The sequence below is a fragment of the Nannospalax galili genome, unplaced genomic scaffold (genome assembly GCF_000622305.1).
Source record: "Nannospalax galili isolate Female #2095 unplaced genomic scaffold, S.galili_v1.0 scaffold196, whole genome shotgun sequence".
In the NCBI taxonomy this organism is placed as follows: domain Eukaryota; kingdom Metazoa; phylum Chordata; class Mammalia; order Rodentia; family Spalacidae; genus Nannospalax; species Nannospalax galili.
The window spans coordinates 607,941-635,652 of record NW_008337421.1 but is presented as its reverse complement, the minus strand read 5'-3'; the positions used below and the strand labels follow the sequence as shown (position 1 = coordinate 635,652).

Genomic DNA, 27,712 nt, shown 5'->3' with positions numbered 1-27,712 from the left:
CTCCGAGGACGGCGGGGATGCTGCGGGAAGGGGAGCAGCAGGAAGGGACCCGAGGGCCAGCCCGCCGCCAGCATAGACCCGGCTGCGTGCCCGCCCTGGAGATCCGTGGGACCGAGTTCCCCAACGGCGCCGAATGCTGTCGTTTTAAAAGAAGAACGAAGGCTAAACAAATGGGAGAGAAGGCGGAAAGAACCTGATAAAGGTGCAAATATGTGAACCAAGGGCGGATGGTTAGGGAAGTGCAGAGAATACAGAACAAGCATCCCTTAGTCTCCACTGGTAGCGTGGCCGAGCGGTCTAAGGCGCTGGATTAAGGCTCCAGTCTCTTCGGGGGCGTGGGTTCGAATCCCACCGCTGCCACACTGTCTTTTGAACGGGGCACCTTGCACACTACAAATTCAGAGAGGATGTACATGTGCATTATTTGGGAACTTTTTATAGTTCCAAATTTTTCGTCGTGCAAAATATTGACAGTACCACCCTCTCAAGGCGCCTTTATGCCCTTGGTTTCCCAGAGGCAATGTGCTTCCCAGAGTTTTGCTTCGTCCTTCCTAAATCACCTAAGCGCTTATTTCGAGCCCTTGACGCTGTCCAAGCTGTTAACAAGTACAGAAAGATAAATAAGCAACGATGCCCATCCAAAAGAGAAGCTCTGGAGCCAAACTGCAAACGTGCGAGTCACGGAGAACAGCCGCGGCGCAGGGAGTCGGTGGGGCTGCGCGGAGCTCGGAAGGGGCTCCAGGTGAGAGCGTCCTAGTCGGTAGAGTGGAGACAGTAATAGCGTAAACTTCTAATACCGTCTGTAGATGCCCTTAAGGCACTTAGAACAGTGTGGAAAGATGAACATCTATTTAGGTTTTCGCATTTTAATGAAGCCCACTGCTCGGCCCCTACCCGTGGGAGACTCCAGTCCGCGCCTATAGAAACCAAAGGAAATACTATTTTCTTGTAGCTTCTAGAGCAAACGCGTTCTTTCGCTTCTAAGGGCCTAGTAGCTATCAATGTGAGGATTACAGAGGTCAGCGTAATGAAATGTGTGTCTCCCAGACCTTTACCCAAAGACGGGAGAGCAGAAAGGACGGGGATCATGAGAGAGAAGCTGCGAGGGGCGCCTGTGACCACTTCAATTCCACGGCACTCGAGGCCGGGACACCTGCCTGCTTTCTGCTGCCCCGGCTTATGAAAGAACAGAAAAGGACTTCAGCGGTTTGGCTGTTGCTTCGCAGCCAGTGCAGCCTTGGGTTTCTATGTGGAGTAGACAGAACGTAACACGTTTCAAGAACTTTCAGTTGATGAACATTTTCCTCAACCAAAAACTGGGCTCGTCCGGGATTTGAACCCGGGACCTCTCGCACCCTAAGCGAGAATCATACCCCTAGACCAACGAGCCACATGAGGAAGTCTTCGTAATTCTGCCCCAAGGCTCATTCTGCAATGGGTCAAAGCGCCTTGGAAAATTTTCTGTTGATAGGACAGACTGCCCCTTGGTAAAGTGGACAGCCTTCCCCAGAAGTCAAGGCTTGGTTGCTGGGAGGCTTCCGGTGGCAGAAAGGAAGCCCAGAAATCACAAAGGCTTCCGTTTGTAAAGAAAAACAAAAGTGAACTACATAGGCCCCAGCGAGAATTGAACTCGCGACCCCTGGTTTACAAGACCAGTGCTCTAACCCCTGAGCTATGGAGCCCCAGTTGGTATCTGGCCTTCCTATCTCTCTTCTTATAGATACATAACGTGAGCCTGGCTGTTCGGGCCATTAAATGAGACTAAGGATCTTGGGGAATGTTTTCCTGTTCTGGCTTTGAACAGAGACATTCTAGTCCTTTTCTTGGTAACTGGAACGCTGCATCGCGTGCACAGAACTCAGGACGGACCCAGACAGATTTCCGGACTTGTACACACCGGGGACCCTGAGATAGAAAATCCAGCGGGCAGCCTGACCAGCAAGGAGCGCAGTGCACGGTTTCTGGGGCTCAGCGCAAGAGCCAGATGAAAACCGGGGACAGGCGGCAAAGCTGCCACCTCGGGACTGAGGGTCGAACCCCGGGACCGCGGCCTCCCTGAAAGTTCTCGGAAAGCAGCAGCTGAACCGCGGGTTCCCCTCCCCTAAAGGTAGACACAGCTTTGCAGTTAAAAAGGGAAGATTTACACTTTAAAAGTTTTTAAAAATCTTGTTTATATAACCTGGTAAACAAGAACAAAAATTGTATTTAGCTAAGAAAAATTTCCTAACTATTCCTTGCTGAAAGCATTAGATTATATATTATATTAGATTCATTGTTTCCTGGGACATTTATGTAAATATATGTGACGCCGCTGACCTTCAATCCTTTTAAAGGAGGGGTGTGCTCCATTTATTAGGCAAACGAGGCATTTGCAGCAGGTGTTTTTGATCTGGGACGAGTTGCTGGGGGCCTCACAGTGCTGTCCTACGGCAGGAGGAATGGGGTCCTTGGTGGCCGCACTGGGGCTGTTCTCTGAGCACTCTGCGTTCAGCCCTCAGACCTTTGGCCTCCACTCCCCAAGACAGTCTCAAGACCGGCGCAATCAAATCAAGTGTATAAAAATATACAAAAAGCCTACACAAGACAGTTGATGAGCAAAACTCCAGCGTGATCTGTCAGACCTCCCAACTTAAGGACATGGAAACGGCCTGTCTCCTTTTCTAGAACAGAAAAACCAAGTTAAAATATATTTTGGGGCTGGAGAGATGGCTCAGCAGTTGAAAGCATGTACTGGTCCACGCAGGTGGCTCACAACTGCCTGTAACTCCAGTTCTGCGGGGTCTGTCGCCTCCTAGCCTCCTCGGGGTACATGTACACACATGTATGTACACACACACACATACACACACAACCACCACCACCACAACAACTTGGAGTTGTAGGTGGTGTGTGAATGTTGGAGTGCAGTGATTAGGAAAAAACCCTGAGTTATTTAACTTAACTATTTAAGTTTTGTAGGTTATTATTAAGCTATTTAGTTGTCGGTGTACTTCTTTGGAAACAAATACTCCTTGTGATCATCATTGTTTTTAATTATCTTTATTGTTAGAACTCTCAGAGATTGGCTTTAGACAAAACCAATAAGCAGTCAGAACTGCCCCCCACCTCTTTCTTCTCTGATCATATTCTTCCTCCCTCTCCTTTGCCAGCTATAGCCCCTCACCCTCACCTTCTAACTTCTGTTCTCTTCCTGGATTGATTTATTCTCCTTTACTCATAATTTGTTACACATTTAAGAGAAATTTAAAATACCCAAGAGAACATTCCAAGAGGAAGCCTCTTAGGCAGAGGTTGACTTTGAAAACAGGATTCTTACCTGTCAAAACAAATAAACCTCTGATCAATAAATCCATCCACCTTCAGCCTTCCTGTGCACAGGAGTCACACCAGGATCTTAGGTCAACTCTCATATTCTCCCACCCCACCAGAGCTTACGATTTCCTGTGGTTGGCCTGTCTGACTCCAGAGTATCTCGAGTCCCTTCCACTTGAGATCAGTATCATGCCTGGTGTGCTGGCCCATCCTGAGTACTTCCTCCTCTGAACAGCTCGATTCCTAGTTGAGAATCACCAATATTTTGATTTACATTTTTGCTTATTTGCCTGTATTTCTTCCATTTCCCCTCAACTTTCTATTCTGAAATACTTTAATATTAATGTGGAAATAAACAAAGATCAAGTCAGCAGGAAGGATCAAGGACATTCAGAATGTGGCACAGCGAGACAGTGCATTGCCAACCCTTGCTCTTTGGTAAGATTCAGTGGCAGGTAGTGAGAAGCTTTTTGGTGGACAAGGAGAAGGCCTGGGTTTGCTATGACTGGAGGCTCTCAGCATGGGGAAGCTGTGGGTGGGGAGCTACCATTTCATAACTGCAACACAGATGAGGGCATCCCAAGTGGTTACGAATTCCTATGTGCCTTTCTTTGGTTGCTCTTAAGTGGAGAAGCTGCTGATCAAGCGCCAGTGCCCAGGGCTGATTTTTAAGGGTGTTACCATTTGGTTTCCTAGGCTGATCACTATAGATAATGGATTTATTTCCTGAGCCAGCTGTAAAGTCTCAGGTTCAAGAGGAACACTAGGCAGATGGTCACTGAGGCCACAAGCTTTATTTAATGCCACACAGAATGGTGGGATCAAAGGAAAAGGCTTCAGACCCACCCACAAAGAGCAAAGATGAACATTTTAGGGCTTTCAGGGACGGCAGTATGTTCTAGTTTGTTTCTCCACTGCTGTGACAAAACACTCTGACCAATACCAACTTGAGGAGGAAAGGGTTTATTTGGCTTATATCTCCTATGCCACAGTTCATCACTGAGGGAACCTGAGGTAGGAGCTCAGGCCAGGAACCTGGAGGCAGGAGCTGAAGCACAGGCCATGGGGGAATGGTGCTTACTGGTTTGCTCCCCTGGCCCCTGCTCAGCCTGCTTTCTTATCCAACACAAGCCCACCTGCCCAGGGGTAGCACCACCCACAGTGGACTGCGCCCTCCACATCATCAAAAAATCAAGAAAATGCTCCACAGACATGGCCACAGGCCAGTTCAAAGAAGGCAGTTCCCCAATTGAGGCTCCCTTTACCCAGGTATGTCAAGTTGACAACTAAAGCTGTCCCGCACAGAGTGTGAGGAAGTTTTGTCAGTGTATGACTTGGAAGAGGAGGATGTAAGAAAACCCCTAATGCTTAGTTAATGGGCGTCCATCATAGAGACTGTACCACCTTAATAACTCTGGGTCTGGTTGGCTGGGGAGGTTGGTAAACTTCTTTTAAATAATAATAATAATAATATATAATAACAATAATTATTATTAAACAACAATAATAATTGTTACTATTATTATTTGAGACAGGGTCTCACTATGTAGCCATGACTTGCCTGGAACTCGCTATATAGACCAGGCTAGCCTCAAACTCATAAAGATCTTCCAAGTGCTGGGATTAAAAGCAGGCACCCCCCCACCCGCCAAAATTACATTTTTCACACACACACACACACACACACACACACACACACACACACACATATGTATATGTATATGTATGTATAATCACTGGTACATTTTTAAACCATCTTTGAAACACCATTATTGACCAGCCAGTATCAATACATAATTATTAACCAAAGAATGTATCTACATGAGGATTCACTTGTAGCATTGTACATTCATGTATGTATGACATGTATTCATCATTATAGTGTCATACAGAATGGTTTCATCATTCTGAAAATCCTGTGTTGCATCTACTCCTTCCTACTACCCTGACTCCTGAGAACCACTGCCTGTTTCGCCATCTCCACAGTTTTTGCTTTACCAGAATGTCAGAAGGTTTGAATTACACAATATACAGCATTTTTAGCTTTAGCTTAGTAATATGTATTTAAATTTACCTCCAGGTCTTTTTATGGCTTGATAACATTTCTTCTTGGCACCGAATGCTATTCTTATTGTCTAGATATATCACTGCTTATTACTCACTTATCTGCTGAATGGCATCTTGGTTGATTTCAACTATGAAGAAAGTGGCTCTGTTAGAGTAGCAAAAAGCCCCATAAATTTAACTCGTACAGGCTATAAAATGTCTAGTCTATCTGTCAGAGGAGGACCCACTTTTCCAGTCTCACTGTCAATCACTGTCAATCACCTGGTGGTGGAACCAGTCCTAGGAAGGCAGAGTCACCTTAAGTTATGCTAAATAGATGGGCGGAATACTTGGGGCCTTAATGAGGTGGCTAATTTTTCCTGGAACTAGCACAGATCTCTGCAGAACTTCTGGTCCAGCCACAGTCATGTAGGTCTCTGTAAGTCTATCTGCTTTCCTGAATTCTTCAGGTAAGCATAATTTCTCCTTTTCTTCTTCATGCCTTTCTTACTAAACATGCTTTCTCTAAGGCTTTGGGCTGCCCCTAGCATCTTGTAGTATTTCTTTACTTTTTCTCTAAAGCTTCCTTCTCCCAGCCATGTGGCTGCGAGTCAGCCATGTGTCTGACCCCCCACGTAAGCTCTAACCCTGCATGGCTCCATGGCTTTCTTTCCTTCTTCCCACCATTCACCTCCTCAATGCAGCTGCCAAGATGACCAGTTCATCTGTCCTGGGGATTTTTCTTTAAGATTCTAGTAAAATTGTAAAGGCTTCCGTTTGGGTCCGTTCTTAAATTCTTTTACGAATGAGACTAAGAATCCTCTAGGGGACCCTCTTTCTCCCCATTTCAGCTCTAAACATTGATATGAAGGTTACTGCATGTATGTAAGTTCCATCAACCCATTTGAACCTAGGAATATGACTAGCCTCTATCTGATATACTTTCTTAATCTTGTAAGACTGAAAACCTGTCTTCCCTGAAAGAGTGAGAACAAATTTTAAAAATCTTCCATAAGATTAATTACCACAGGGTATTTTTTAAATTTTATTTTGTAAAAGTAAAAAATAAAACTATTTTTTAAAACATTTATTCATTTATTTGCCTGAGAAAGGGGGACAGTGTGCATGTGTAGATAAGAGGACCTTGTGGGCCCCAGGGATTGAATACAGGTCATCAGGCTTGACAACAAGTGCCGTTACTTGCTGAGTCATCTCGCTGGCCCCCCAAAATAAAATTGTTTTTAAAAGTAATGAATACATAAGTGGCATATTTTGAAAAAAATTACGCACAAATAAAGAATTTTTTTTTTTTTTTTTTTGCTCTTTTTGAGACAGGGTATCTCTATTGTTGACCCCAGCTGGCCTGAAACTTGATATGCAGACAAAGCTGGCCTCAAACTCACAGGGATCTGCAGCTTCTGCCTCTCAAGTGCTGCGACTAAAGGCGGGTGTCACCATGTCAGCCACCCTTGTCAGTTTTAAATGATGAACTTCCTGAAGCAGACATTGAGTACTTGTTCAAGTACATGTCTCTCTAAACTTGAAGACTTGCAATGTCTGTTTGTTCTCCAGAACATTCTACGGTACTGCCCTGGCATCTTGTCAGTATTAGGCATTGATAAAGACCACCAATTCCTCCTTTGGTAATTACCATTTCTTTCTTTTCTGTGTGGATATCTGACCTCTGCATTGCTTTTTCTCTGTGGTGTTCAGTTGGGTTGTTTATTGATGACTTTTCAAAGGGCAGACCTTTCTAGAGTCCTTCTAGAAATAGAGTCCTTCTCCTAAAACCTTGAATTCTCATGAATTATTGACAATAATGGAAGAATATAGAAATAACAATAATGGTTGTTGGAAATTCAGACAAGTCAAGCCAGCGTGGAAGATCAGGCAATAACCAACCGAAATCTGAAGCAAACATCACTAACTTATGTTTAAACCAACCCACTGCAAGATTACAGAGTGCACAAAAAATTAAGGTGCATGGTTAGCAAAAACCTCTTATTCAGTTGCTTAAAGACAAAAATGAGTGTGCTAATCGTTTGATTTGGAAGCCTAAAATATCAAAGATACTGAAAACCCATGGAGTCTTGAGCTGGAATCGAATCTGTGTCACCAGCAACCAAAACTCTGGAGTGGTCCACGCTACCAACTGAACCATCACCAAACTGTACATGCAAATGTAGGATAGACCTTCGTGAAGTTTGTAATAGCTACAGGCTTTGTTATGTACAAGGTTTAGGCTACACTTCTTAGAGTTCAAAAGATTTCCAGGAAACCAGACCTTACAGTAAAGTGAATCCTGGAAATCCTAGCAGAGGCTGCCAAACCGCAAGGCCTGAGTCCAAAGAAATGAGCAAGCAAATCTAGCAAAGGTTATCCTATCCTGTACGCTTCTGGCCCAGGCTGCCCACATCTGTGAACCCATTTGCAGATCAGGAACGCAGGGAGCAACCTCAGCAAGGTAAGGACCAAGGAGGCGCCATCTACGATGTGGCATAAGAGTGATGTCACTGTTACCGGCCTGCCCAGTTTCCTAGAACCATGTCTGTTTGGCTTTCCTAGACTAAAATGGAGAGTTTTTATTCTTTAACGAAGACATTGAAGAACCTCTCCATACTCAAGACATTTACCTTTGGACCTGCAGAGCTTGGGGATCAAGATGGGGCGGTGGGAAGGTATTCAGGCCTCCTTACCAGTTAGGCTCTTTTACAGATTGCTGTAAATTTTCATGAAGCAGAGAGAAGCCGGCTGGGTTGGGATGCACCTTTGGGACCCACCTTTATGTCACTTCTCCACCTAAGCCCTACCTCTGGGCCCCTCAGCTCTTCTTTTTGGGCCCCTTATTATGGAAATGTTAAAAGCTTTTACAATTAAGAACTTTGGAGCAGGAAAAACTCCAAGACTAGAGATAGGTTTGGGGGAGGTGAGCAAGAGTCTTCCCTGCTGCCCCCGTGGTTGCTCAGTGTAGAAGTCTTTGTTTCCCGTCTGTTCACATCTGTTACCTTTGCAGCCCTATGTTATCTTACTTAATTACCATGCATATGCTATGTACCTTTTGCTTGCATTCCTCATTCATGTGAGTATAAAAACTCTCCACAACTTGAACAAGGGGTCTGACTCCTTTACAGAAGCGATCCGTGGATCAGTCCCAGTAGCCGCAAATTAAACTTCCTCTCCTCACCTGACTTCGACTGTTGGTCTCTGATTTTTCCGTAACACTCTGACCCCTTCAAGCTCCCAACTTGGTGTCTAGAACAAACAGAAAATTGAGTGGCGTAAGAGATCCAGGGAGAGCCAAGCCTCCCTCCTCTGGTCTCCACCCGAGCTGGAGTCTAGGGCCTCGTCCAGGACTCTAGTCATTCACCAACTGTGTATCAGGAATGAGCTTGGTGGCAAAACCACCAAGGCAAATGTTGCTTTCCCGGAGACTGAGAGCCTCAGCCCAGCATCTTTATTATCCGAGCAGAAGAGATGGCAGAGTGAAGCCACCGCACTCCCAATCCACCCATCACCCTTGGGTTGGTAGAGAAGCAGTAGCCACTGGGAGCAAGCAGCATGGGACTTGTACGTGCTGTCACCATGGCTGTGAGTTCATATGGGTAACTGACTAGCTGTCTGGAAAACTCCACTTCCTTATGGTCATCCACCACCACTGGCTCTTACAATCTTCCCACCCCAACTTCTGCAATAATCCCTGAGCCTTGGGAGGCAGAAGTTTGATACAGGTGTTCTATTCAGGGATGAGCACTCTGCAACTTCTTGTTCTCTGCACATTGGCCAGTTGTGGGTTAACCACTGTCTGCTGCATAATGAAACTTGTCTGGTGATAATTGAGAGATGCATTATTCTGTGGTTATAAGTTATTAGGAGTCAGTTTAAATAACTACTCAGTAGAAAACTAGTATTAGGTTCTTCTCTATGCCTTGTGTCCTGTCTAGTCTCAGATTCCTAAGCCTGGTATCAATGTCAGGACCTTAAATTCAATTAGAGAGTGGTTAGCTACTTCCGTAATAGTCATGTCACTATTGCACCACTGAGCCTATCCTTCCAGGCAGTTGTTATTGTAGTTCACAGAATTCACAGCTGGATAAGGTAGATGATTATTTTTTCCTTCTAGTAGCTTGCATAGCACCTTCCAGCACTATGAACAGTAGCCAGTAGAGATGAGGCTCTGAAGTCAGCACCAGCTTGATTTCTTGTTTGTTCTACGGCTCATATATGTAGTGTCTTCAGCAGTATGGTCTTACCATCCAGTTGTGGTGGGTAACCAAGAGCAGGGGCAATGGCCAGTATTGTTTGAGTGTCTGTGGGACCCCTGGTAATCAGCTTCCAGAGGAGGAGTCCATTCCTGGCATTGAGGTTTTATTTTATTAGCCTATGATGCCTAGAAGGAGTAATGTCCCCCTATTATATGGCCCTATTATATGGTAACTCCCTTTAATCTCTTTTTATAAAGCATCTGTATATACTTTAACAAGTTTCTAGGCTGAGAACTCAGCAGACAGCCTGAAAGTGCCAAAATCAGGCCTCCTGTTAATGAACTTCCCAAATTGTGCTCCGAGTACCCCCTAGTAGGGGTCCAAATGTTAGAAGGAAGCCTGAGTGTACTTGACTGGAGCCTGACTTGGGCTTCTGTGGGAGCTCTGAGTAGCTGAACTGAAGGCACCAGTTTCCTCCAAACTAAATCTGAGAGAACCTGAAACCTGGACCAACCAGCTCCACATACCCAATAAGAAAACAACTGAAGCACACCAATAATACAAACAGAAGAATACTTACAACTCAACAAAGGAAGGCTTGAATTTCATACCAGAATCACAAACAACAAAAGAAATCCACACGCCAAAATCACGATGGAAAAATAATAACAGGGAAAACCAAAACAGCACGTTTCCACCAAACTCCACCAGTCCTGGAGAAGAGTTCTGCAAGGAGAACCCCCTAGAGATAACCCAGGACAGTGAATTTAAAAGAACAATCACAAACATGATTAAGGAATTCAACAAATTTAAAGAACACACGAGCAAACAAATCAAAGAACTAAAAGAAGATAGGGATAAACTTCTGAATGAATTCACAAAAGAGATAGGAACATTGAAGAAAACTCAGGCAGAAATGAAGAAGGAAGTGAAGAATTCAATAAGCCAATTTGAAACAACAGGAGAAAGCCTCACTGATAAAATGAATGAAACGGAAAACAGAGTATCAACACTGGAGGATAAAGTTGAATAATTGGACCGCTCAAGCAAAGGTCATGAAAAATTTTTTTAAAAACACAGGAATGGAATATGCAGGAGATGTGGAACACCATGAAAACACCAAATCTATGTATCATAGGCATAGAGGAAGGAGAAGAATTTCAGGTTAATGGTACTGATCAGATCTTAAACAGGATTATAGACGAGAACTTCCCAAAACTAAGGAAAGACAACCCCACACAAAAACAAGAAGCACATAGAACACTAGACAGGACCAGAAAAGAAACTCCCCACAACATATCATAGTAAAAACACTAAATGTGCAGAACAAAGAGAGAATACTGAAAGCAGCAAAAGAAAAACAAGTCACATACAAGGGAAACCCATCGGAATTACAGCTGACTTATCAATGCAAACTATGAAAGCCAGAAGACCCTGGATCAAGGTATTTCCAGTTCTACATGACAATAGATGCCATTCCAAAATACTATACTGAGCAAAAAAAGTCTATTATCGTTGAAGGGGAAAGAAAAATCTTCCATGACACAAACAGGCTGAAAAAATACATGTTCACAAAATCAGTCCTTCAAAGAATACTTGAAGCAATACAAAAAAAATGGAAAAAGGAACAGCTATACCCCAGGAGCAACAGAAAGAAACAAAATGAAGGGATAATTGTGGAAACACAAAAGTAGATAAAGAATGCAAACAGTAACCAAAATGATGGCAACCAATGTAGATCTTTCCATTATAACTTTAAATATCAATGGACTGAACTTCCCAGTCAGAAGACACAGGCTAGTTTAATGGATTAATATACAAAATCCATCTATTTGTTGTCTGCAAGAAACCAATCTCACTTTCAAGGACAGGCACTACCTTAAGGTGAAAGGATGGAAAAGAATATTTCAAACAAATGGCACCAAGAAACAAGCAGGAGTTGCAATTCTAATATCTGACAAAGTAGACTTCAAACTAAAACTAATCAGAAGAGATAAGGAGGGTCACTTCATTCCGATCAAAGGAACAATTAACCAAAAAAATATTACAATCCTTAATATATATGTGCCAAACTCTGGTGCACCCAAATTCATAAAAACAACACTACAGGACTTTGAGACACAAATTAACCCCAACTCAGTGATAGTAGGGGACTTCAATACCCTATTGTCTCCATTAGACAGGTCAACCAAAGAATAAACAGAGAGACATCTGAATTAAATGATACCATACATCAAATGGACCTAACAGACATCTTTCGAATATTCCACCCAAGCACCAAAGAATACACTTTCTCTTCAGCATTCCATGGAACTTTCTCAAAAATTGACCACATACTGGGGCACCAAACAAACCTCAACAAATACAAAATAATTGAAATAATTCCATGCATTCTGTCAGACCACAATGCAATAAAAGCTTAAAATCAACAATGGAAGAAGCTCTACTCACTACACGAACTTAAGGAGATTAAACAACACACACCTGAATGATGAGTGGGTCAAAGGAGAAATTAAGAAAGAAATAAAAGTATTCTTGGAATTCAACAAAAAGGACAATACAACACAACAAAACCTCTGGAACACTTTAAAAGCAGTCCTAAGACAGAAGTTTATGGCTGTAAGTACCTACATTAAAAAAATCAGAAAGAGCACAAATAGATGACTTAGGATCCCAACTGAAGACTCTGGAAAGGCAAGAAAAAATGAAACCCAAACCCAGCAGAAGAGAAGAAATAACAAAAATCAGAGCAGCAGTGAATGAAATAGAAACAAAGGAAACAATACAAACAGTCAATGAATCTAAGAGCTTTGAAAAGCTAAATATGATAGGCAGACCTTAGCCCAGTTAACCAAAAGAAAGAAAGAGCAAATCCAAATCAACAAAATCAGAGATGAAAGAGTAAACATCACAACAGAAACCCCAAAGATCCAGAACATTATAAGGGAATACTTTAATAACCTATACTCTATTACATTTGAAAACCTAAAAGAAATGGATGTATATCTAAAATCATGGGAACCACCAAAGTTAAACCAAGAAGAGATCAACAGTTTAAACAGACCCATAACATATAAGGAATCTGAAACAGTAATACAAAGCCTCCTAAGTGAAAAAAGCCCAGGCCCAGATGGATTTACAGCAGAATTCTACCAGACATTTAAAGAAGACCTCCAACCAATACAATTTAATTTATTCAAAAGGATAGAAACGGAGGGAGAACTTCCAAATTCCTTCTATGAAGCCAGCATCACTCTTATACCAAAGCCAGGTAAAAGCACAACCAAAAAAGAAAACTGTAGACCATATCCTTAATAAACATAGATACAAAAATTCTCAACAAAATACTTGCAAACTACATACAGATGTACATCAAAAAGATCATTCACCATGATCAAGTAGGCTTTATCTCAGAGACGCAGGGATGGTTGAATATATGCAAGTCAATAAACATCATTAATTATATAAACGGACAAAGACAAAAACCACATTGTCATCTCAATAGATGCAGAAAAGGCTTTTGATAAAATTCAACATGCATTTATGTTCAAAGTCCTATAGGGAACTGGACTGGACAGAACATACCTCAACATAATTAAATCTATCATCATTCTAAATGGAGAAAAACTGGAAGAATTCCCAATAAAATCAGGAACCAGACAAGGATGTCCACTATCTCCACTTCTTTTCAATATAGTGCTTGAAATTCTTGCTAGAGCAATAAGACAGGAGAAAGAAATTAAAGGAGTACTAATTGGAAAAGAAGAGGTCAAACTATCAGTTTTTGCAGATGATGTTACTATACCTAAGAGATCCCCAAAATTCCACCAGAAAACTCCTAGAACTGATCAACACTTTCAGTAAACTGGCAGGTTACAAAATTAATCTACAAAAATTAATAGCCTTTCTATATGCCAATAACAAGCAATTGGAGAAAGAGTGCAGGGAAACCCTCCCATTCAGTATTGCCACAAAAAATATAAATATCTTGGAATAAACCTGACTAAAGACATCAAAGATCTCTACAACAAAAATTTTATATCTTTAAATAAAGAGATTGAGGAAGACACCAGGAGATGGAAGGACCTCCCATGCTCATGGATTGGAAGAATTACTATTATGAAAATGACCATCCTACCAAAAGCAATATATAGATTCAATGCAATACCAATAAAATCCCCATGATATACTTCACAGAATTGGAAAAAAAACTCCTTAAATTTGTGTGGAAGCACAAAAACCCTGGATAGCCAAAGCAACCCTGAGCAAAAAAAGCAATGCTGGAGAGTATACCAGATTTCAAGGTATACTACAGAGCTATAGTCATATAAACAGCATAGTACTGGCACAAAAATAGACACATAGATCAACAGAACATCACTGAAGACCCAAACTTGAGTACACGCAATTTCAGCCACCTGATATTTGACAAAGGTTCCAAGAACACACAATGGAGGAAAGACAGCATTGTCAACAAATGGTGCTGGCAAAACTGCATCTCCATCTGTAGAAGAATGAAACTAGATCCTTATCTTTACCTTGCACAAAAGTCAACTCCAAATAGATCAAAGTCATCAATGTGAAACTCAAAACCCTGAAACTATTAGAAGAAAACATTAGCAGTGACCTACAAGATAGAGGTGTAGGAAAGGACTTTTTAAATCAGACACCAGTTGCTCAGGAATTAAGGTGAAGAATCAACAAGTGGGACCTTATTAAACTAAACAGCTTCTGTACAGCAAAAGAAACAATCAAGAAATGAAGAGAAAACCCACAGAGTGGGAAAAAAATCTTCACCACTGACACATCTGATAGATGTTTAACATCCAGAATATACAAAGAACTCAAAAAACAAAGAACAAAGAAAACAAATGACCCAATTAAAAGATGGGCTAAAGATCTAAACAGAGTTCTCAAAGGAAGAAACAAAGATGGCTAAGAAACATCTTAAAAAGTGTTCAACATCGTTAGTAATTAGGGAAATGCAAATTAAAACCACCTTACCCCAGTCAGACTGTCTAAGATCAAGAAAATAAATGATACCAAATGCTGGTGAGGATGTGGAGAAAGGGGAACACTCATTCACTGCTGGTGGGATTGCAAACTCGTGCAACCCCTATGGAAAGCAGTGTGGTGAACTCTTAAAAAACTGAAAATGAACCTAACATATGACCTGGTTATATCACTCCTTGGCATATACCCAAAGGATTCATCTTATTGCATAGACACTTGTACAACCATGTTTGTTGCTGTTCTTTTCACAATAACTAAGAGATGGAAGCAACCTAAGTGCCCCTCAACAGACAAGTGGTTAACAAAAATGTGGTACATTTACACAATGGAATTCTACTTAGCAGTAAAGAAAGATGCATCATGAAATTTGCAGATAAATGGATGGATGTAGAAACTGTTATACTAAGTGAAGTAACACAGACTCAGAAAAACAAAAAAAGTATGTTCTCCCTCAGTTTTTGGATCCTAGCGCCAAATCCTTATAATAGATGGAATCCCACTGAAGTGAGCCAACAGCCCATGATAGACAGATGATGCAGCTGAAATTTCACTACCTTGCCACAATTCAAAGAAGATCATCCCACACCTATCACCCCCTCCAAGGCTCAGGGACTTTTGCAGAAGAGGTTTGCAGAAAGAATGTTAGAGCCAAAGGAAGGGATGGAGTGTTAACTGGACGTGTCCTCCAACTGCTATGCCAGCATGTTTACCCCTTATACCTAATCAGGTGACCTTAGCTGCATATGGGGGAGGGGCTAAGGATATATAAGCTAAGAACGCCATGAGGCACCTCTCTCGCCATTTTGTGGGGCTGTCGGGAAGTCAGAGGATGTATATTTGAGTGTGGGCTTTCTTGTGTCACCATAAATGGGGGGGGTCCCCACACTTCTGTAAATAAACCTCTACTCTATGGTCTGTTAGCAAGCCCAACAAAATCTTTAAGATTAAAAAAAAAAAAGAACAGAGCTAATGGAAACCTTCATTATTCCACCAAAGTTGCCCCCATGTTGGCAAATCCTTTGGTCTTTGATTTCTTATTCCTATTTTCCCCCCTTAAACTTCATTGTATGTATATTTTTATGCAACCTGCTTCACGTTATTTCTGGAAAAATGTGTTAAAAATTGCCTCTCTTTGGAATAATTTTTAAAAAGTAATGAAAAAAATCAGAGATGAAAAGGGAGACATTACAATAGACACTGAGGAAATGCAGGGAATCATAAAGACATACTTAGAAGATTATATTCAACTAGCTGGAAAATACAAAAGAAATGGATGAATTTCTATATACGTATGACCCACCAAAGTTAAACTAGGATGAAGGAAATAATTTTAACAGATGCATAACAACCAATGAGATAGAAGCAGTAACTAAAAATCTCCCAACTAATAAAAGCCCAGGGATAGAAGGTGTATTAGTCAGGGTTCTCCAAAGAAACAGAACTGGTAGAATGAATATATGTGTATAGAGATTTATCAGCTTAGCTCACAGGATAGAGTCTGAGTAGTCCAACAATGGCTGCTCCACACTGGAGATGCTGAGAATCCGTAGTCGCTCAGTCCACGAGGCTGGATGTCTCAGTAGTCCCAATCTGGCGCTGAAGGTCTGACGAATTCCAAAAGATCAGCTAGTCTTCAGTCTATAGCAGCAAGACGAACTCACCAGCGAGAGAAGGCAAGCAGCAAGAAGCCTGGCGTTCTCCTCTGCCTTGGTCTTTTATACCGGCTGCCATCAGAAGGTAACACCCACATCTAGGGTGTGTCTTCCAGCTTCAGATGATCCAATCAAGAAGATCTCTCTCATTTCAGTTAATCCCAGATCCAGTCAAGTTGACATCCAGGATTAGCCATCACAGAAGGATTCAGAGCAGAATTCTACCACACTCTCAATGAAGACCTAACACCAATACTCCACAAAGTATCTTGTGAAATAGAAAAGGAAGGAATACTTTCAAATTCTTTTTATGAAACCAGTATTACTAGGTAGAGAATAGGGGGCGGGATTATAGGCCAATCTCCCTGATGAGCGTAAAATACTTGCAAACTGAATTTAAGAATACATAAAAAATAATTTGTCATGATCAGGTTGGCTTCATCTCAGAGATACAAGCATGGTTAGGCATATGTAAATCAATAAGTGCAATCCTCCACATAAATAGACTCAAGGACAGAAATCACATGATCATCTCTTAGATTCAGAAAAGGCCTTTGCCAAAACCACCATCCCTTCATGATGTCATGGAGAATGTAGGGTTACAGCAGACTTATCTCAATACAACAAAGCGATGTACAAGCCCACAGCCATCATCATCCTAAACAGTGAAAAACAAGCATTTTCAGTAAAGTCAGGAGGATCTCTCTCCTATTCAATATAGCAGTTGAAGTCTTAGCTAGAGCACTAAGATGGGAGAGATACAGATACATAAAGGGAAGGAAGAAGCAGAAGAGAAAACAAAAGGTTTCCTGTCTCAAAAAATAAAAATGAAAAGTTTCTAGAGTGGTAGGATTTCATATGTTTTTTCCTAAAGGCCTTTAGTGTTGGATATCACTCCCATGCTCCCTCCTCTGCCCTGCCCTCCCATTCCCCACCCCATTTAACCCTTCCCTATGCTAATGCTCCCTTTCCCTCTTCATATCATGGCATTCTACCACCCCTTCCAGGAAGCCTCCCTCCCCCACCCATGGTCATTTATTAGTTTCCTGACTTCTCTGGATTTTTCAAATTGAAACATGTATATCTAAGATTTCAAAGTTAGCATTCAGCTCTGAGACAGAACAGCTAATGTTTGTCTTTCTGGGTCTGGGTCAGCTCACTCAGGAAGAGTGTTTCCAGTTCCATCCACTTACCTGCAAATTTTGTAATTTTTTTATGAGCTGAGTGCTAGTCCATTGTGTATATGTATCACATCTTCATTACTCATTCATCAGCTGATAGACATCTGGATGGTTTCCAATTTCTGGCTATTATGAAAAGGGCAGCAGTTAACATGGATGGACACGTATCCCTGTAGTAGGGTATATGCCCAAGGGTGGTATGGTGGGTCACATGGCTGATCAATGTTGAGCTTTGAGAAATCTTCATACTGATTTCTATAGTGGTTGCACCAGTTTGTGCTGTCACCAGCAGTGGTTAAGAGTTCCCTTTTCTCCACATGCTTTCCAGCATTTGTTGTTGTTTGGCTTTTGGATCTTAGCCATTCTGAATGGGGTAAGATGAAATCTCAAAGTGGTTTTAATCTGCATTCCCCTGATGACTAAAGATGCTGAACATTTTAAAAAGTATTTGTCAACCATTTAGAGAAATCTCTGTTCAGTTTCTGGCCCCACTTTTTAATTGGGTTCTTTAGTTTTTCATGTTTTTTTTTTTTTTCAGTTCTTTGCATATTCTAGATACCACCCCTCTATCAGAGGTATAGCTGGTAAAGACTTTTTTTTTCATTCTGTAGGCTGCTTCTTCATGTGAATGATGGTGTCCTTTGCTGTACAGAAACTTTCTAGTTTCATGAGATCCTATTTGTCAATTGTCAGACCTAATGGCTGTACTATAGGAGTTGTGTTCAGAAAGTCCTTTCCTGGGCCTATGAGTTCCAATGTACTCCCTAATTTCTCCTCTATAGGATTCAGGGAATAGGGTCTTATGTTGAGGGCCTTGATCCATTTGGAGTTGGGTTTTGTGCCTGGTGAGAGATAAGGAGCTAGCTTCACTTTTCTATAAGCCCTTATCCAGTTTGACCAACACCATTTCTTGAACATGCTGTCTTTTCTCCAGTGTTTATTTTTGGCTCCTTCGTTAAAAAAAAAAAAAAAAACTCAGGTGATTAGGGCTGGAGAGATGGCTCAGCAGTTAAGAGCACAGGCTGCTCTTGCAGAAGACCTGGGTTCAATTCAGTTGCAGCTAACAATCGTCTGTATCTCCAGTTCCAGGGGAGCCAACTCCCTCTTCTGACCACCATGAGCATTCCCTGACATGGGTGCACTTACAAATGCAGGCAATAGTCATACACAGAAAATAAAAATAATAAATCAGTTTTTTAAAATTAAGTAATTGTAAATCTACGAATTTAAATCTGGATCCTCAACTCTTCTACTGATCAGTTATTTGTTTTTATGCCAGTACCATGCTGTTTTTATTACTATAGTTCTGTAGTATAATTTAAAATCAGGGGTGGTATTAACTCAGTTCTTTCATTATTCAGGTTTATTTAAACTATCCTGTTTTTTTTTTGTGTTTCCATATGAAATTCAAAATTATTTTTTCAGTCTCTGAAGAATTGTGGTAAGAGTTTTATATGGATAGTGCATTGAATTTGCAGATTGCTTTTGGTAGGATGGCCATTTTCACAATATTAATCCTACCAATCCATGAGCATGGATGGTCTTTCCATCTTTTGGTATCTTCTTCAATTTATTTCTCAATGTCTTAAGGTTTTTATTGTCCAAGTCCTTTACTTTCTTTGTTAGATTTAGTACAAGATATTTTGTGGATTAAATTTTTTTGTTTTATATATTTATTTTATTTTCTGTATATGAGTATAATGCCTGCATGTGTGTAGAGTAATACTGGCTTCATAGAAAGGGGGGTGTTCCTTCATTTTCTATTTTACAGAATAATTTGGGGAGTATTGCTGTAAGTTCTTTGAAGGTCTGGTTGAATTCTTTGCTATAAGTATCTAGCCCTGGTTTCTTTACACTTGAAAATTTAATTATTGCTTTTATCTCATTGGTTGTTATGGGTTTATTTAAATTATTCATGTCATTTTGATTTAATTTTGGTAAACTATACATATCTAGAAATTTATCCATTTCTTTTTAGATTTTCTAGTTTAGTTGAATTTAGTTTTTTTTTTTTTTTTTTTTGTCTTTTTGAGACAGGGTCTCCAGGTAGTCCCAGCTCTCCTGGAACTCACTTTGTAGACCAGGCTGGCCTCGAACTCACAGATATCCTTCTGCTTCTGCTTCCTGAGTGCTGGGATTACAGGTGTGCACCATCACGCTTGGTGAATTTAGATTTTTAAAGTATGTCCTTACAGTTTTCTGAATTTCCTTACGGTCAGTTGTCATATTGCCCTTTTTGTCTCTGAGTTGATTTGGGTTCGTTCTCTCTCTCTCTCTCTCTCTCTCTCTCTCTCTCTCTCTCTCTCTCTTGTTAATTTGGCTAAAGGTTTGTCAATATTGTTAATCTTTCCAAAGAACCAACTCTTTCATTGATTCATTGTATTATTTTCTTCATTTCTATTTCATTAATTTCAGCCTTGATTTTATTTCTCTTTCCATTTACTCTTTTAAAAAATATTTTATTTATTATTTTTATTTTATGTGTATGAGTGTATCGCCTGCATGTATGTGAGTGCACCCATGTCGTGCAATGCACACGGAGATCAGAAGAGGGCGTCAGATTCTCCTGGAACTAAAGTTAAGGACAGTTAGTTGCTGCCATATGGGTGCTGGGAATCAAACTCCAGTCCTCTGCAAGAGCAGTCAGTGCTCTTAACCACTGAGCCATCTCTCCAGCCCCCATCTACTCTTTTTAGGTGTTGTTTGTTGTTGGTTTTCCAAGGCTTTCAGGTGCATCATTATTTTATTTATATGAGAGGTTTCTAATTTTGTGCTGTAGGCACTTAATGCTATAAATTCTCCTCTTAGGACTGCCTTCATTGTCTCCCAAAGGTTTGGGTATGTTGCGTTTTCATTTTCATTCAATTCTAAGAAAACTTTAATTTCCTTCTTGATTTTTCCTGTGGTTCAATTTTCATTCAGAAATAGGATATTTAGCTTCCATGAGTTTGCATACTTTCCCCATTTTTATTGTTGTTGATATCTAGTTCTATTCCTTTTTGTTTGGATAGAATACAAGATGATATTTCAGTTTTCATAAATTTGTGGAGACTTACTTTGTGTCCTAATATGTGGTCATTTTGAAGAAAGTTCCATGGTCTGCTGAGAAGAAAACATGTTCTTTGGTATTTGGATGGAATGTTCTGTAGATGTCTGTAAAGTCCATTTTATTTATGATGTCATTTAACTCCATGGTATCTCTGTTTAGCTTTTGTCTGTTTGACCTGTCTATTGGTGACAGTAGGGTGTTGAAGTCACTCACTATCACTGTGTTGGAGTTAATGTATGATTTTAGAGTGAATAAAGTTTTGTTCATGAAACTGGATGCCCCTGTGTGAGGTGCATGTATGTTTAGGATTATAAATTCTTCCTGGTGCATTTTTCCTTTAATGGGTATAAAGTGACCTTCCCTGTCTCTTCTGACTAGTTTTAGTTCAAAGTTGATTTTGTTGGATATTAGAATAGCTGCACCTGCCCTTCGTTCCATTTGCTTGGAATAGCTTTTTCCATCCTTTTACCCTAAGGTGGTGTCAGTCATTGTTGGTGAGGTACATTTCTTGGAGGCAGCAAATTAATGGATTCTGTTTTCTAATCCAATTGATTAGTCTGAGTCTTTTTTACTGGAGAGTTGAGACCATTAATATTGAGAGTTATTACTGACCAATGTTTATTCATTCTTGTTGTGTTGGTGTTATAGTGCTATTTTCATAGACTTCTTTTGGTTAACTGTTCTGGAATAATTTGCTTATTCTATGTGTCCTCTGGAGAACGTTCAGTCTTCTTTTCTGACCAAAGTATTTCATTGAATATTCTCTATAGAGCTGGTTTTGTGGACATAGATTCCTTAAATCTGTTTTTATCATGGAAATCTTTTTTCTCCTGTTACAACTGATAGCTTTGGTGGGTATAGTAGTAGTATGGGCTGGTATCTGTGTTCTTTTATGACTTGTATGGCATTGGTCCAGACCCTTCTGGCTTTCATAGTCTCCATTGAAGTCAGCTGTTCTTCAGAGGGGCCTGCCTTTGTCTGTGACTTGATCTCTCTCTCACAGCTCTAAATGTCTTTTCTTTGTTCTATGCTTTTAGTGTTTTGACCATTACACAACGTGGGGAGTTCTTTTTCTAGTCCTGTCTACTTAGTGTTCTGTATGCCTCTTGTACCGTGACACATACCTCTTTCCCTTCTTCTATACCCTTTTGTAAGTTTGCTCTTTACAGTGTCCCACAGATCCTGCATATTTCACGCCTCAGTTATTTTAGATTTGACATTTTCTGTGACTGAGCGATCTGTTTCCTCCAGCTTGTCCTCAAGCCCCATTACTCTCTGTTCCGTTTCCTCCAGCTCACCCTCAAGCCCCGTTACTCTCTGTTCCGTTTCCTCCAGCTCGTCCTCAAGGTCCGTTACTCTCTGTTCTGTTCCCTCCAGCTCGTCCTCAAGGTCCGTCACTCTCTGTTCTGTTCCCTCCACTTCCTTTTTCATTCTTTCCTCTAAGTTTGTTTGTTTGAGTTCCTAAGTTTTTTATTTCAAGTTTTATTTCAGACTGGCTTTTCTTCAGAGATTCTGCCTTGTTATTGAATTCTATTTGCATATTTTGAATTGTTTTAGTTATTTCATTCAACTGTTTGTATTTTTACACTATTCGTCTACTTTTTTCCCTCCCTTTGATCTTTTTGAGACAGGGTCTCCCTGTAGCCCCAGCTGTCCTGGAACTCACTATGTAGACCAGGCTGGCCTCGAACTCACAGAGATCCACCTGCCTCTGCCTCCTGAGTGCTGGGATTACAGGCATGCACTACCACACCTGGCCACTTTTTATTCATATCGTCTTTGAATTCTTTGAACATATTTATAATTGCTATTTTGAAATCACTGTCATGTGCATCCGCTAGGTTGCCATTCTCAGGGAACTTTATGATGGGGGTACTGATTTCTACAGTAGCCATATTATCTTGGTCATTCTTGTTGTTTGTGTTTTTTTTTTAACGAGACCTAGGCATCTAGACTTATGTGGTGACTTCTTGATATGGATAAGCGATCTCGTCCTTGATGAATGTTTATTTGTATCTTGTTTGTTGTTTCCTAAATGGTGTACGATGTTCAGTTCTGTAGCCTGTCTATGTTGATGTGCAAATGGGGTGAAAAAGTGGTTTCAGTTCAGTTAGAGATAGGGGCAGCTTTTGAGCTGAGATTCCAGGATTAACTCCACAGGGTTAATCCTGGCTGATAGGTTTAGGTCAGAGCTCACTGTCTGGGCTGCATAGAGCTCAGATGGCATGGTGCAGGGAGGTGTCAGGGAAGCTCTTGTTTGCAAGTCTCAGCAGGGAAGGATCCCAGAGACATAGGCTGAGCTGAGAACAGGTGGCAGAGAGTGAATTGCTTTGCCAAGACTGGAGAGGGGCATGCAGATCCTGGGTGGGACAGGAACCCTGCCAAAAATACTTGCCTTGGGGCTGGAGAGATGGCTCAGCAGTTAAGAGCACTGGCTGCTCTTGTAGAGGATCCGGGTTCAGTTCCCAGCACCCACATGGTGGCTAACAACCACCTGTAAGTACAGTTCCAGGGAATCTGATGCCCTCTTCTGACCTTCACAGGCATTGCATGACATGGGTACACTTACATACATGTAGGCAATATACTCATACACATAGAATAAAAATAATAAAATATTTTTAAAATACATATCTTAAGATTTTTTTTTAACAGAAAGTGTAACATTCTGTAAATGTGAGTTCAATTCTTTGTTATTGGAAGCATTAATGGTTGCAGTTGCTTTTTTTCTTTCTGGTCTTTTTGAGTCAGGGTCTCTCTGTAACCCCAGCTGGCCTGAAACTCACTATGTAGACCTCTATGTATGCTTACCTCTGCCTCCCGAGTGCTGGGATTAAAGGCATGTGCCACCAGGCCTGGTCTCAGTTGCATCTTTTTAAGACATTTATTTATTTAATGTATATGATGTCTTGTCTGAATTACGTAAGTGCACCATGTGCATACCTGGTGCTTAAACCCTGATCCTCTGCAAAAGCAAATACAATTCTAGCAAAAGGAAGGAATTATGTAGAGGCCAATTTATAAGAAATATGAATCATAAGAATGCAGTGGAGAACACTGTGTTCTGAGAAATTTGAGAAGCAGTCAGGGAGTGGAACATGTCTTATAGACTGTAACTAGGCTGTGGAGTTAGCAAGGTAACATAACATTGAAAGCATTTAAATGGTCAGTGTTAGAGCAGATGACTGTAACGTGACCAACTGTGCTTTTGAAAATGTCACTCAGAGCCAGGCGTGGTAGCGCACACCTTTGATCTCAGCATGCAGGAGGCAGAGGCAGGCTGATCTCTTGTGAGTCCCAGGCCAGCCTGGTTTACATAAGGAGTTCCAGGCCAGCTGGGCTACAGGGAGACCCTGTCTCAAAAGGAATTTATATATATATATATATACTCAGGTTGCTGTAGAATTGGAGAAACTTAGGGCTGGTCACTGAATAAGGTCAAGTCCTGGTGACAGATTGGATGGAAAACCGAAATTGTCAAATTTTTAGACTTTTGATTTATGTAATGGATAATGGTAAACTGAATTTACTGAGATGAAAACCCAAGAAGAGTGACCAAGGTTAGAGAAAAGGGATGAGGATTTGAGTTGGAGACCCCTCTGTGGTGTTATGGAGACAATGACACCTGAGTCTGGAGATCAGAGATTAGGCCTAGAGATAAAAATATGTCAGTCACCAAAAATGTAGTCATTAAAACTTTGGTGTAGGTGAAATTTCCTAGACAGAGCATAAAGGCAAAAGAAAAAAGCCCTTGAGACACTGTTATTTAACAGCTTTAGTGAGAAGAATACAATTGCAAAAGAAAACAAAAATGGGGTGGGCGATGGCTCAGCTGGCAGAGCATTCGCCCAAGGATGTGACCCCAAGAACCTGCAAAGCGGGGTGCAGCAGTGAGCACCTGAAATCCCAGTGCTCCTGTGCAGAGATGGAAGACAGACAGGAGAATGTCTGGAATCACAGGCTGGTGTACACAGAGGCTAGAATCAAAGAGACCACGACTCAAACAAGATAGAAGGTGGGCACCGACATCACAGGTGTGCACCTGCACTCACAAACGGAAACGTGCTCACACGTACACATACACAGACATCAAAATCACACACACACACACACACACACACACACACACACACACAGAAAACACAAACAACAAAAGAAAGCAACCGGAAGTGAGGGGAAGTCAAGGGGGGGCCGAAGAACAGGACCATTTCAAATGAGTTTATTTTTTATTTATTATCCTTTGTGTGTGTGTGTGTGTGTGTGTGTGTGTGTGTGTGGTCTGTGTGTGCACCTCTACATGCACATGCAGAGGCCAAAGCAGGAAAGGGCTCTCTCACTGAGCTGGAAGCTCACCATTTTCCCTAGGCTGGTGGGCCAGCGAGCTCTTGGATTTGTGTGTCCACCCAGGGCTGCAGTTTCGAGCACTCACAGGCATGCTGACCTTTTACATGGGTGCTGAGGATTTCAACTCAAGTCCTCGTACTTGCAGAGTAAGTACTCTTACCCACGGAGCCACCTTCCCTACCCGTATTTTATTTATTTTTAAGACAGGATCTCATGTACCCCAGACTGGCCTCAAACTTTATTTAGGCGAAGATAATTGGACTTCTGATCCTTCCAAATGCCAGGATTATAGGCATACGCTGTCATATCCAGTTTATGCAGTGTTGGGGATCAAACCAGAGCCTCATGCATGCTAGACAAGCATTCTACCAATGAGCTGTATCCCCAGGCCTCTTTTTTATATTTTTCCATAGTCTTGATTTTCATTAACAATTTCCTCTGTTGAAACTATCATCAGTTTTTAACTGGGGGCTTTTGTTGTTCAGTTGGTTGGTGGGTATTGTTTGCTTTATTTGTGTTGTTTTTTGGGGTTTTTTTTGTTGTTGTTGTTGTTTTGTTTTGGAGAGAGTGTCTCCCTGTAGCCCCAGTTGGCCTGGAGTTTCATATTTTAAAAACATATTATTTTAATTCCATTTTAGAAAAAGATGACTTTTGGGGCAACTAAATCTCTAGTCCTTCAGCCTCATTTTATTTTTGAGAGGAGGGCAGACTGAAACAGGTTCTCATTTTATAGTCCAGATTTGCCTGGAACTCGCTATGTAGTCTAGACTGGCTGAGCTGTGTAGACCAGACTGACCTCAATCTCACAGAGATCGACCTGCTCCTGCCCCTGCCTCTGCCTCCCAAGTGCTGGGATTAAAGGCGTGTGCCACCACACCCAGCCAGTTTTTAACTTTTGAGGAGAGGATATACACAAATATTCCTAAAATGTTGAATTAAAGCTATAGACCCCTCCCCAGAGAAACTCATTTATGTTCAAATACTTCAGATCTTATGATGCTGGGTAGAAGATAAAACGATCATTTGGTCATGATATATCAAAAATGCTCTACACTGAGTTGGAGAGATGGTTCAACAGTTAAGAGTACTTGCAGCTCCTCCGGAAGACCGGAGTTTGGTTCCCAGCACCAGATCAGGTGGCTGACAGTAATTTGTAACTTTAGCTCCAGGGAATCTGATGCCTTCTCTGGCCTCCATGGGCACTGAACTCATGTGCACAAGCTCACACACTGCCACACACATACATACTTAAAAAATAAAAGTAGGGGACTGGAGATACGGCTCAGTGGTTAAGAGCACTGGCTGTTCTTGCAGAGGACCCAGGTTCAGTTCCCAGCACCCACATGACAGCTTAACAATCATCTGTAACTCCAGTTCCAGGGGATCTGACGCCTTCTTCTGGCCTCTGTGAGCATTGCATGACATGGGTGTCCTTATATACATGCAAGCAAAACATTCATGCACATAAAATAAAATAAATTAATAAATAAAAAATTTTAAAAATCTTTAGAAGTTAGTATGCTATATTAGGTGCAACATAGAATCAATGTATTTTATATGAAAGAGAAGTTTAGACTTCATATCTTCGAAGTTCAATATTGGCTTTTCTCATGATGTTCATACTGATAAGGGGAAAGGGACAATGGGGACATAAAGACCTGAGACTGAGGGGCTAGAGAGACGGCTCAGTGGTTAAGAGCACTGACTGGTCTTCCAGAGGACCTGGGTTCGAGTCCCAGCACCCACATGGTGGCTACAAAACGTCCTTAACTCCAGTTCCAGGGGAATCCGAAACCCTCTTCTGCCCTCCACAGCATTGCAGGACACGGGTGCACTCACGTACATGCAGGCAATACACTTAGACACATAAAATAAAAATAATAAAATATTTTAAAAAAAGACCTGAGACTGAGTTCCTTCCCTTACTGTTTTCTTACCCAAAGTCTCAACAAGTAAAAAATGTCCTAAAAAGTCTGCTACTACCTTCCTGAACATGTCCTTCAAAGCTACCTTGACACGGTCATTGCGCAAGGCATAGATAAATGGATTCAGCAGCGGTGTCACAAATGTTGTTACCACTGTCACCGACCAGTTAGTATCCACAGAACCACTCTGTGATGGCCGCACGTAGAGAAAGATGGCACTTCCATAGAAGAGGGTTACCACCATCAAGTGGGACGTGCAGGTGGAGAAGGCCTTCTGACGGCCTGACGCAGAGGGAATGCGCAGAACGGCCAGGACTATGTGGCCATAGGATGCGGCAGTCATCATGAGTGAGGATACAATGACAAGCGAGGCCAGGACGAAGTCAGCCTCCTCCAGCTTCTTGGTGTTGGTACAGGCCAGGTGGAGCAGAGGACCACTGTCACAGAAGAAATGCTGCACCACAGCACCCTGTTTGCAGAAAGGCAGCAAGGCCACTGCCACCGTGGGACCAAGCACAGGGAGGAGCCCCCCAACCCAGCAGGCCACGGCCACTCGAAAGCACACAGCCCCACTCATGAGCAAGGGGTAGTGCAGAGGGCGACAGATGGCCAGGTAACGGTCCACAGACATGACAGCCAGCAGTAGGAACTCAGAGGCCCCAAGAAAGAAGTAAAAATAAAACTGAGTGATGCACGCGGCAAAGGAAATCGTATGCCGCTTCGAGAGGAAATTGCTCAGCATCTTAGGAATGATGACAGACGTGATTAAAATCTCGAGGCAGGACAAGTTACTCAGAAAGAAGTACATGGGAGTCTGTAGGCGGCTATCAGCTCCCACTACCCCCACAATCATCACGTTGCCTGTCAGAGTCAGCAGATAAATAAGAAGGAACATGGAAAACAGCTCCACCCTTGTGCCGTTCAGATTCGGGAAGCCTGCCAGGACAAACTCGCTTGTCCCAAAACTCTGGTTCCCACATGGAATCAT

At 41.6% G+C, this 27,712-nt stretch overlaps 2 protein-coding genes and 3 non-coding genes across 6 annotated transcripts in view; 1 reads left to right on the top strand and 4 right to left on the bottom strand.

The window, feature by feature from the left end:
- Rnase11 (ribonuclease A family member 11 (inactive)) overlaps window positions 1-27,712 on the bottom strand; it is a 49,792-nt gene that overhangs the window by 20,788 nt on the left and 1,292 nt on the right. Inside the window, exon 2 of one of the 2 annotated variants that reach the window (XM_029563317.1) lies at window positions 8,543-8,610. The exons of the other annotated variant lie outside the window; for it this stretch is intronic. The gene's annotated coding sequence lies outside the window, so the exon portion shown is untranslated. The remainder of the gene's footprint in view (window positions 1-8,542; window positions 8,611-27,712) is intronic. 2 annotated transcript variants of the gene reach the window in all.
- Window positions 267-27,712, bottom strand: LOC103733692 (olfactory receptor 6S1). Its single transcript, XM_017798013.1, has 5 exons — window positions 26,726-27,712; window positions 1,937-2,101; window positions 1,056-1,176; window positions 672-753; window positions 267-390 (listed from the first exon to the last, which is right to left on the bottom strand). Exons 1-5 carry the CDS (start codon window positions 27,710-27,712, stop codon window positions 267-269), a joined length of 1,479 nt encoding a protein of 492 aa, XP_017653502.1.
- Window positions 279-360, top strand: Trnal-aag. Its single transcript has one exon. It is a non-coding gene; the product is annotated as a tRNA-Leu (tRNA).
- Window positions 1,319-1,390, bottom strand: Trnap-agg. The gene has a single exon. It is a non-coding gene; the product is annotated as a tRNA-Pro (tRNA).
- On the bottom strand, window positions 1,610-1,682 carry Trnat-ugu. The gene has a single exon. It is a non-coding gene; the product is annotated as a tRNA-Thr (tRNA).

What these genes read in the sequence shown, in the direction of transcription:
- LOC103733692 (XM_017798013.1), bottom strand. Translation starts at nt 27,712, where the DNA reads ATGATTCCATGTGGGAACCAGAGTTTTGGGACAAGCGAGTTTGTCCTG. An exon ending in AGACTTTGGGTAAGAAAACA is followed by an intron (nt 2,102 to 26,725) that starts GTAAGGGAAGGA and finishes GTCTACCTTTAG; the next exon opens with GGGAGGGGAACCCGCGGTTC. An exon ending in CTGTTCTCCGTGACTCGCAC is followed by an intron (nt 391 to 671) that starts GTTTGCAGTTTG and finishes CTGAATTTGTAG; the next exon opens with TGTGCAAGGTGCCCCGTTCA.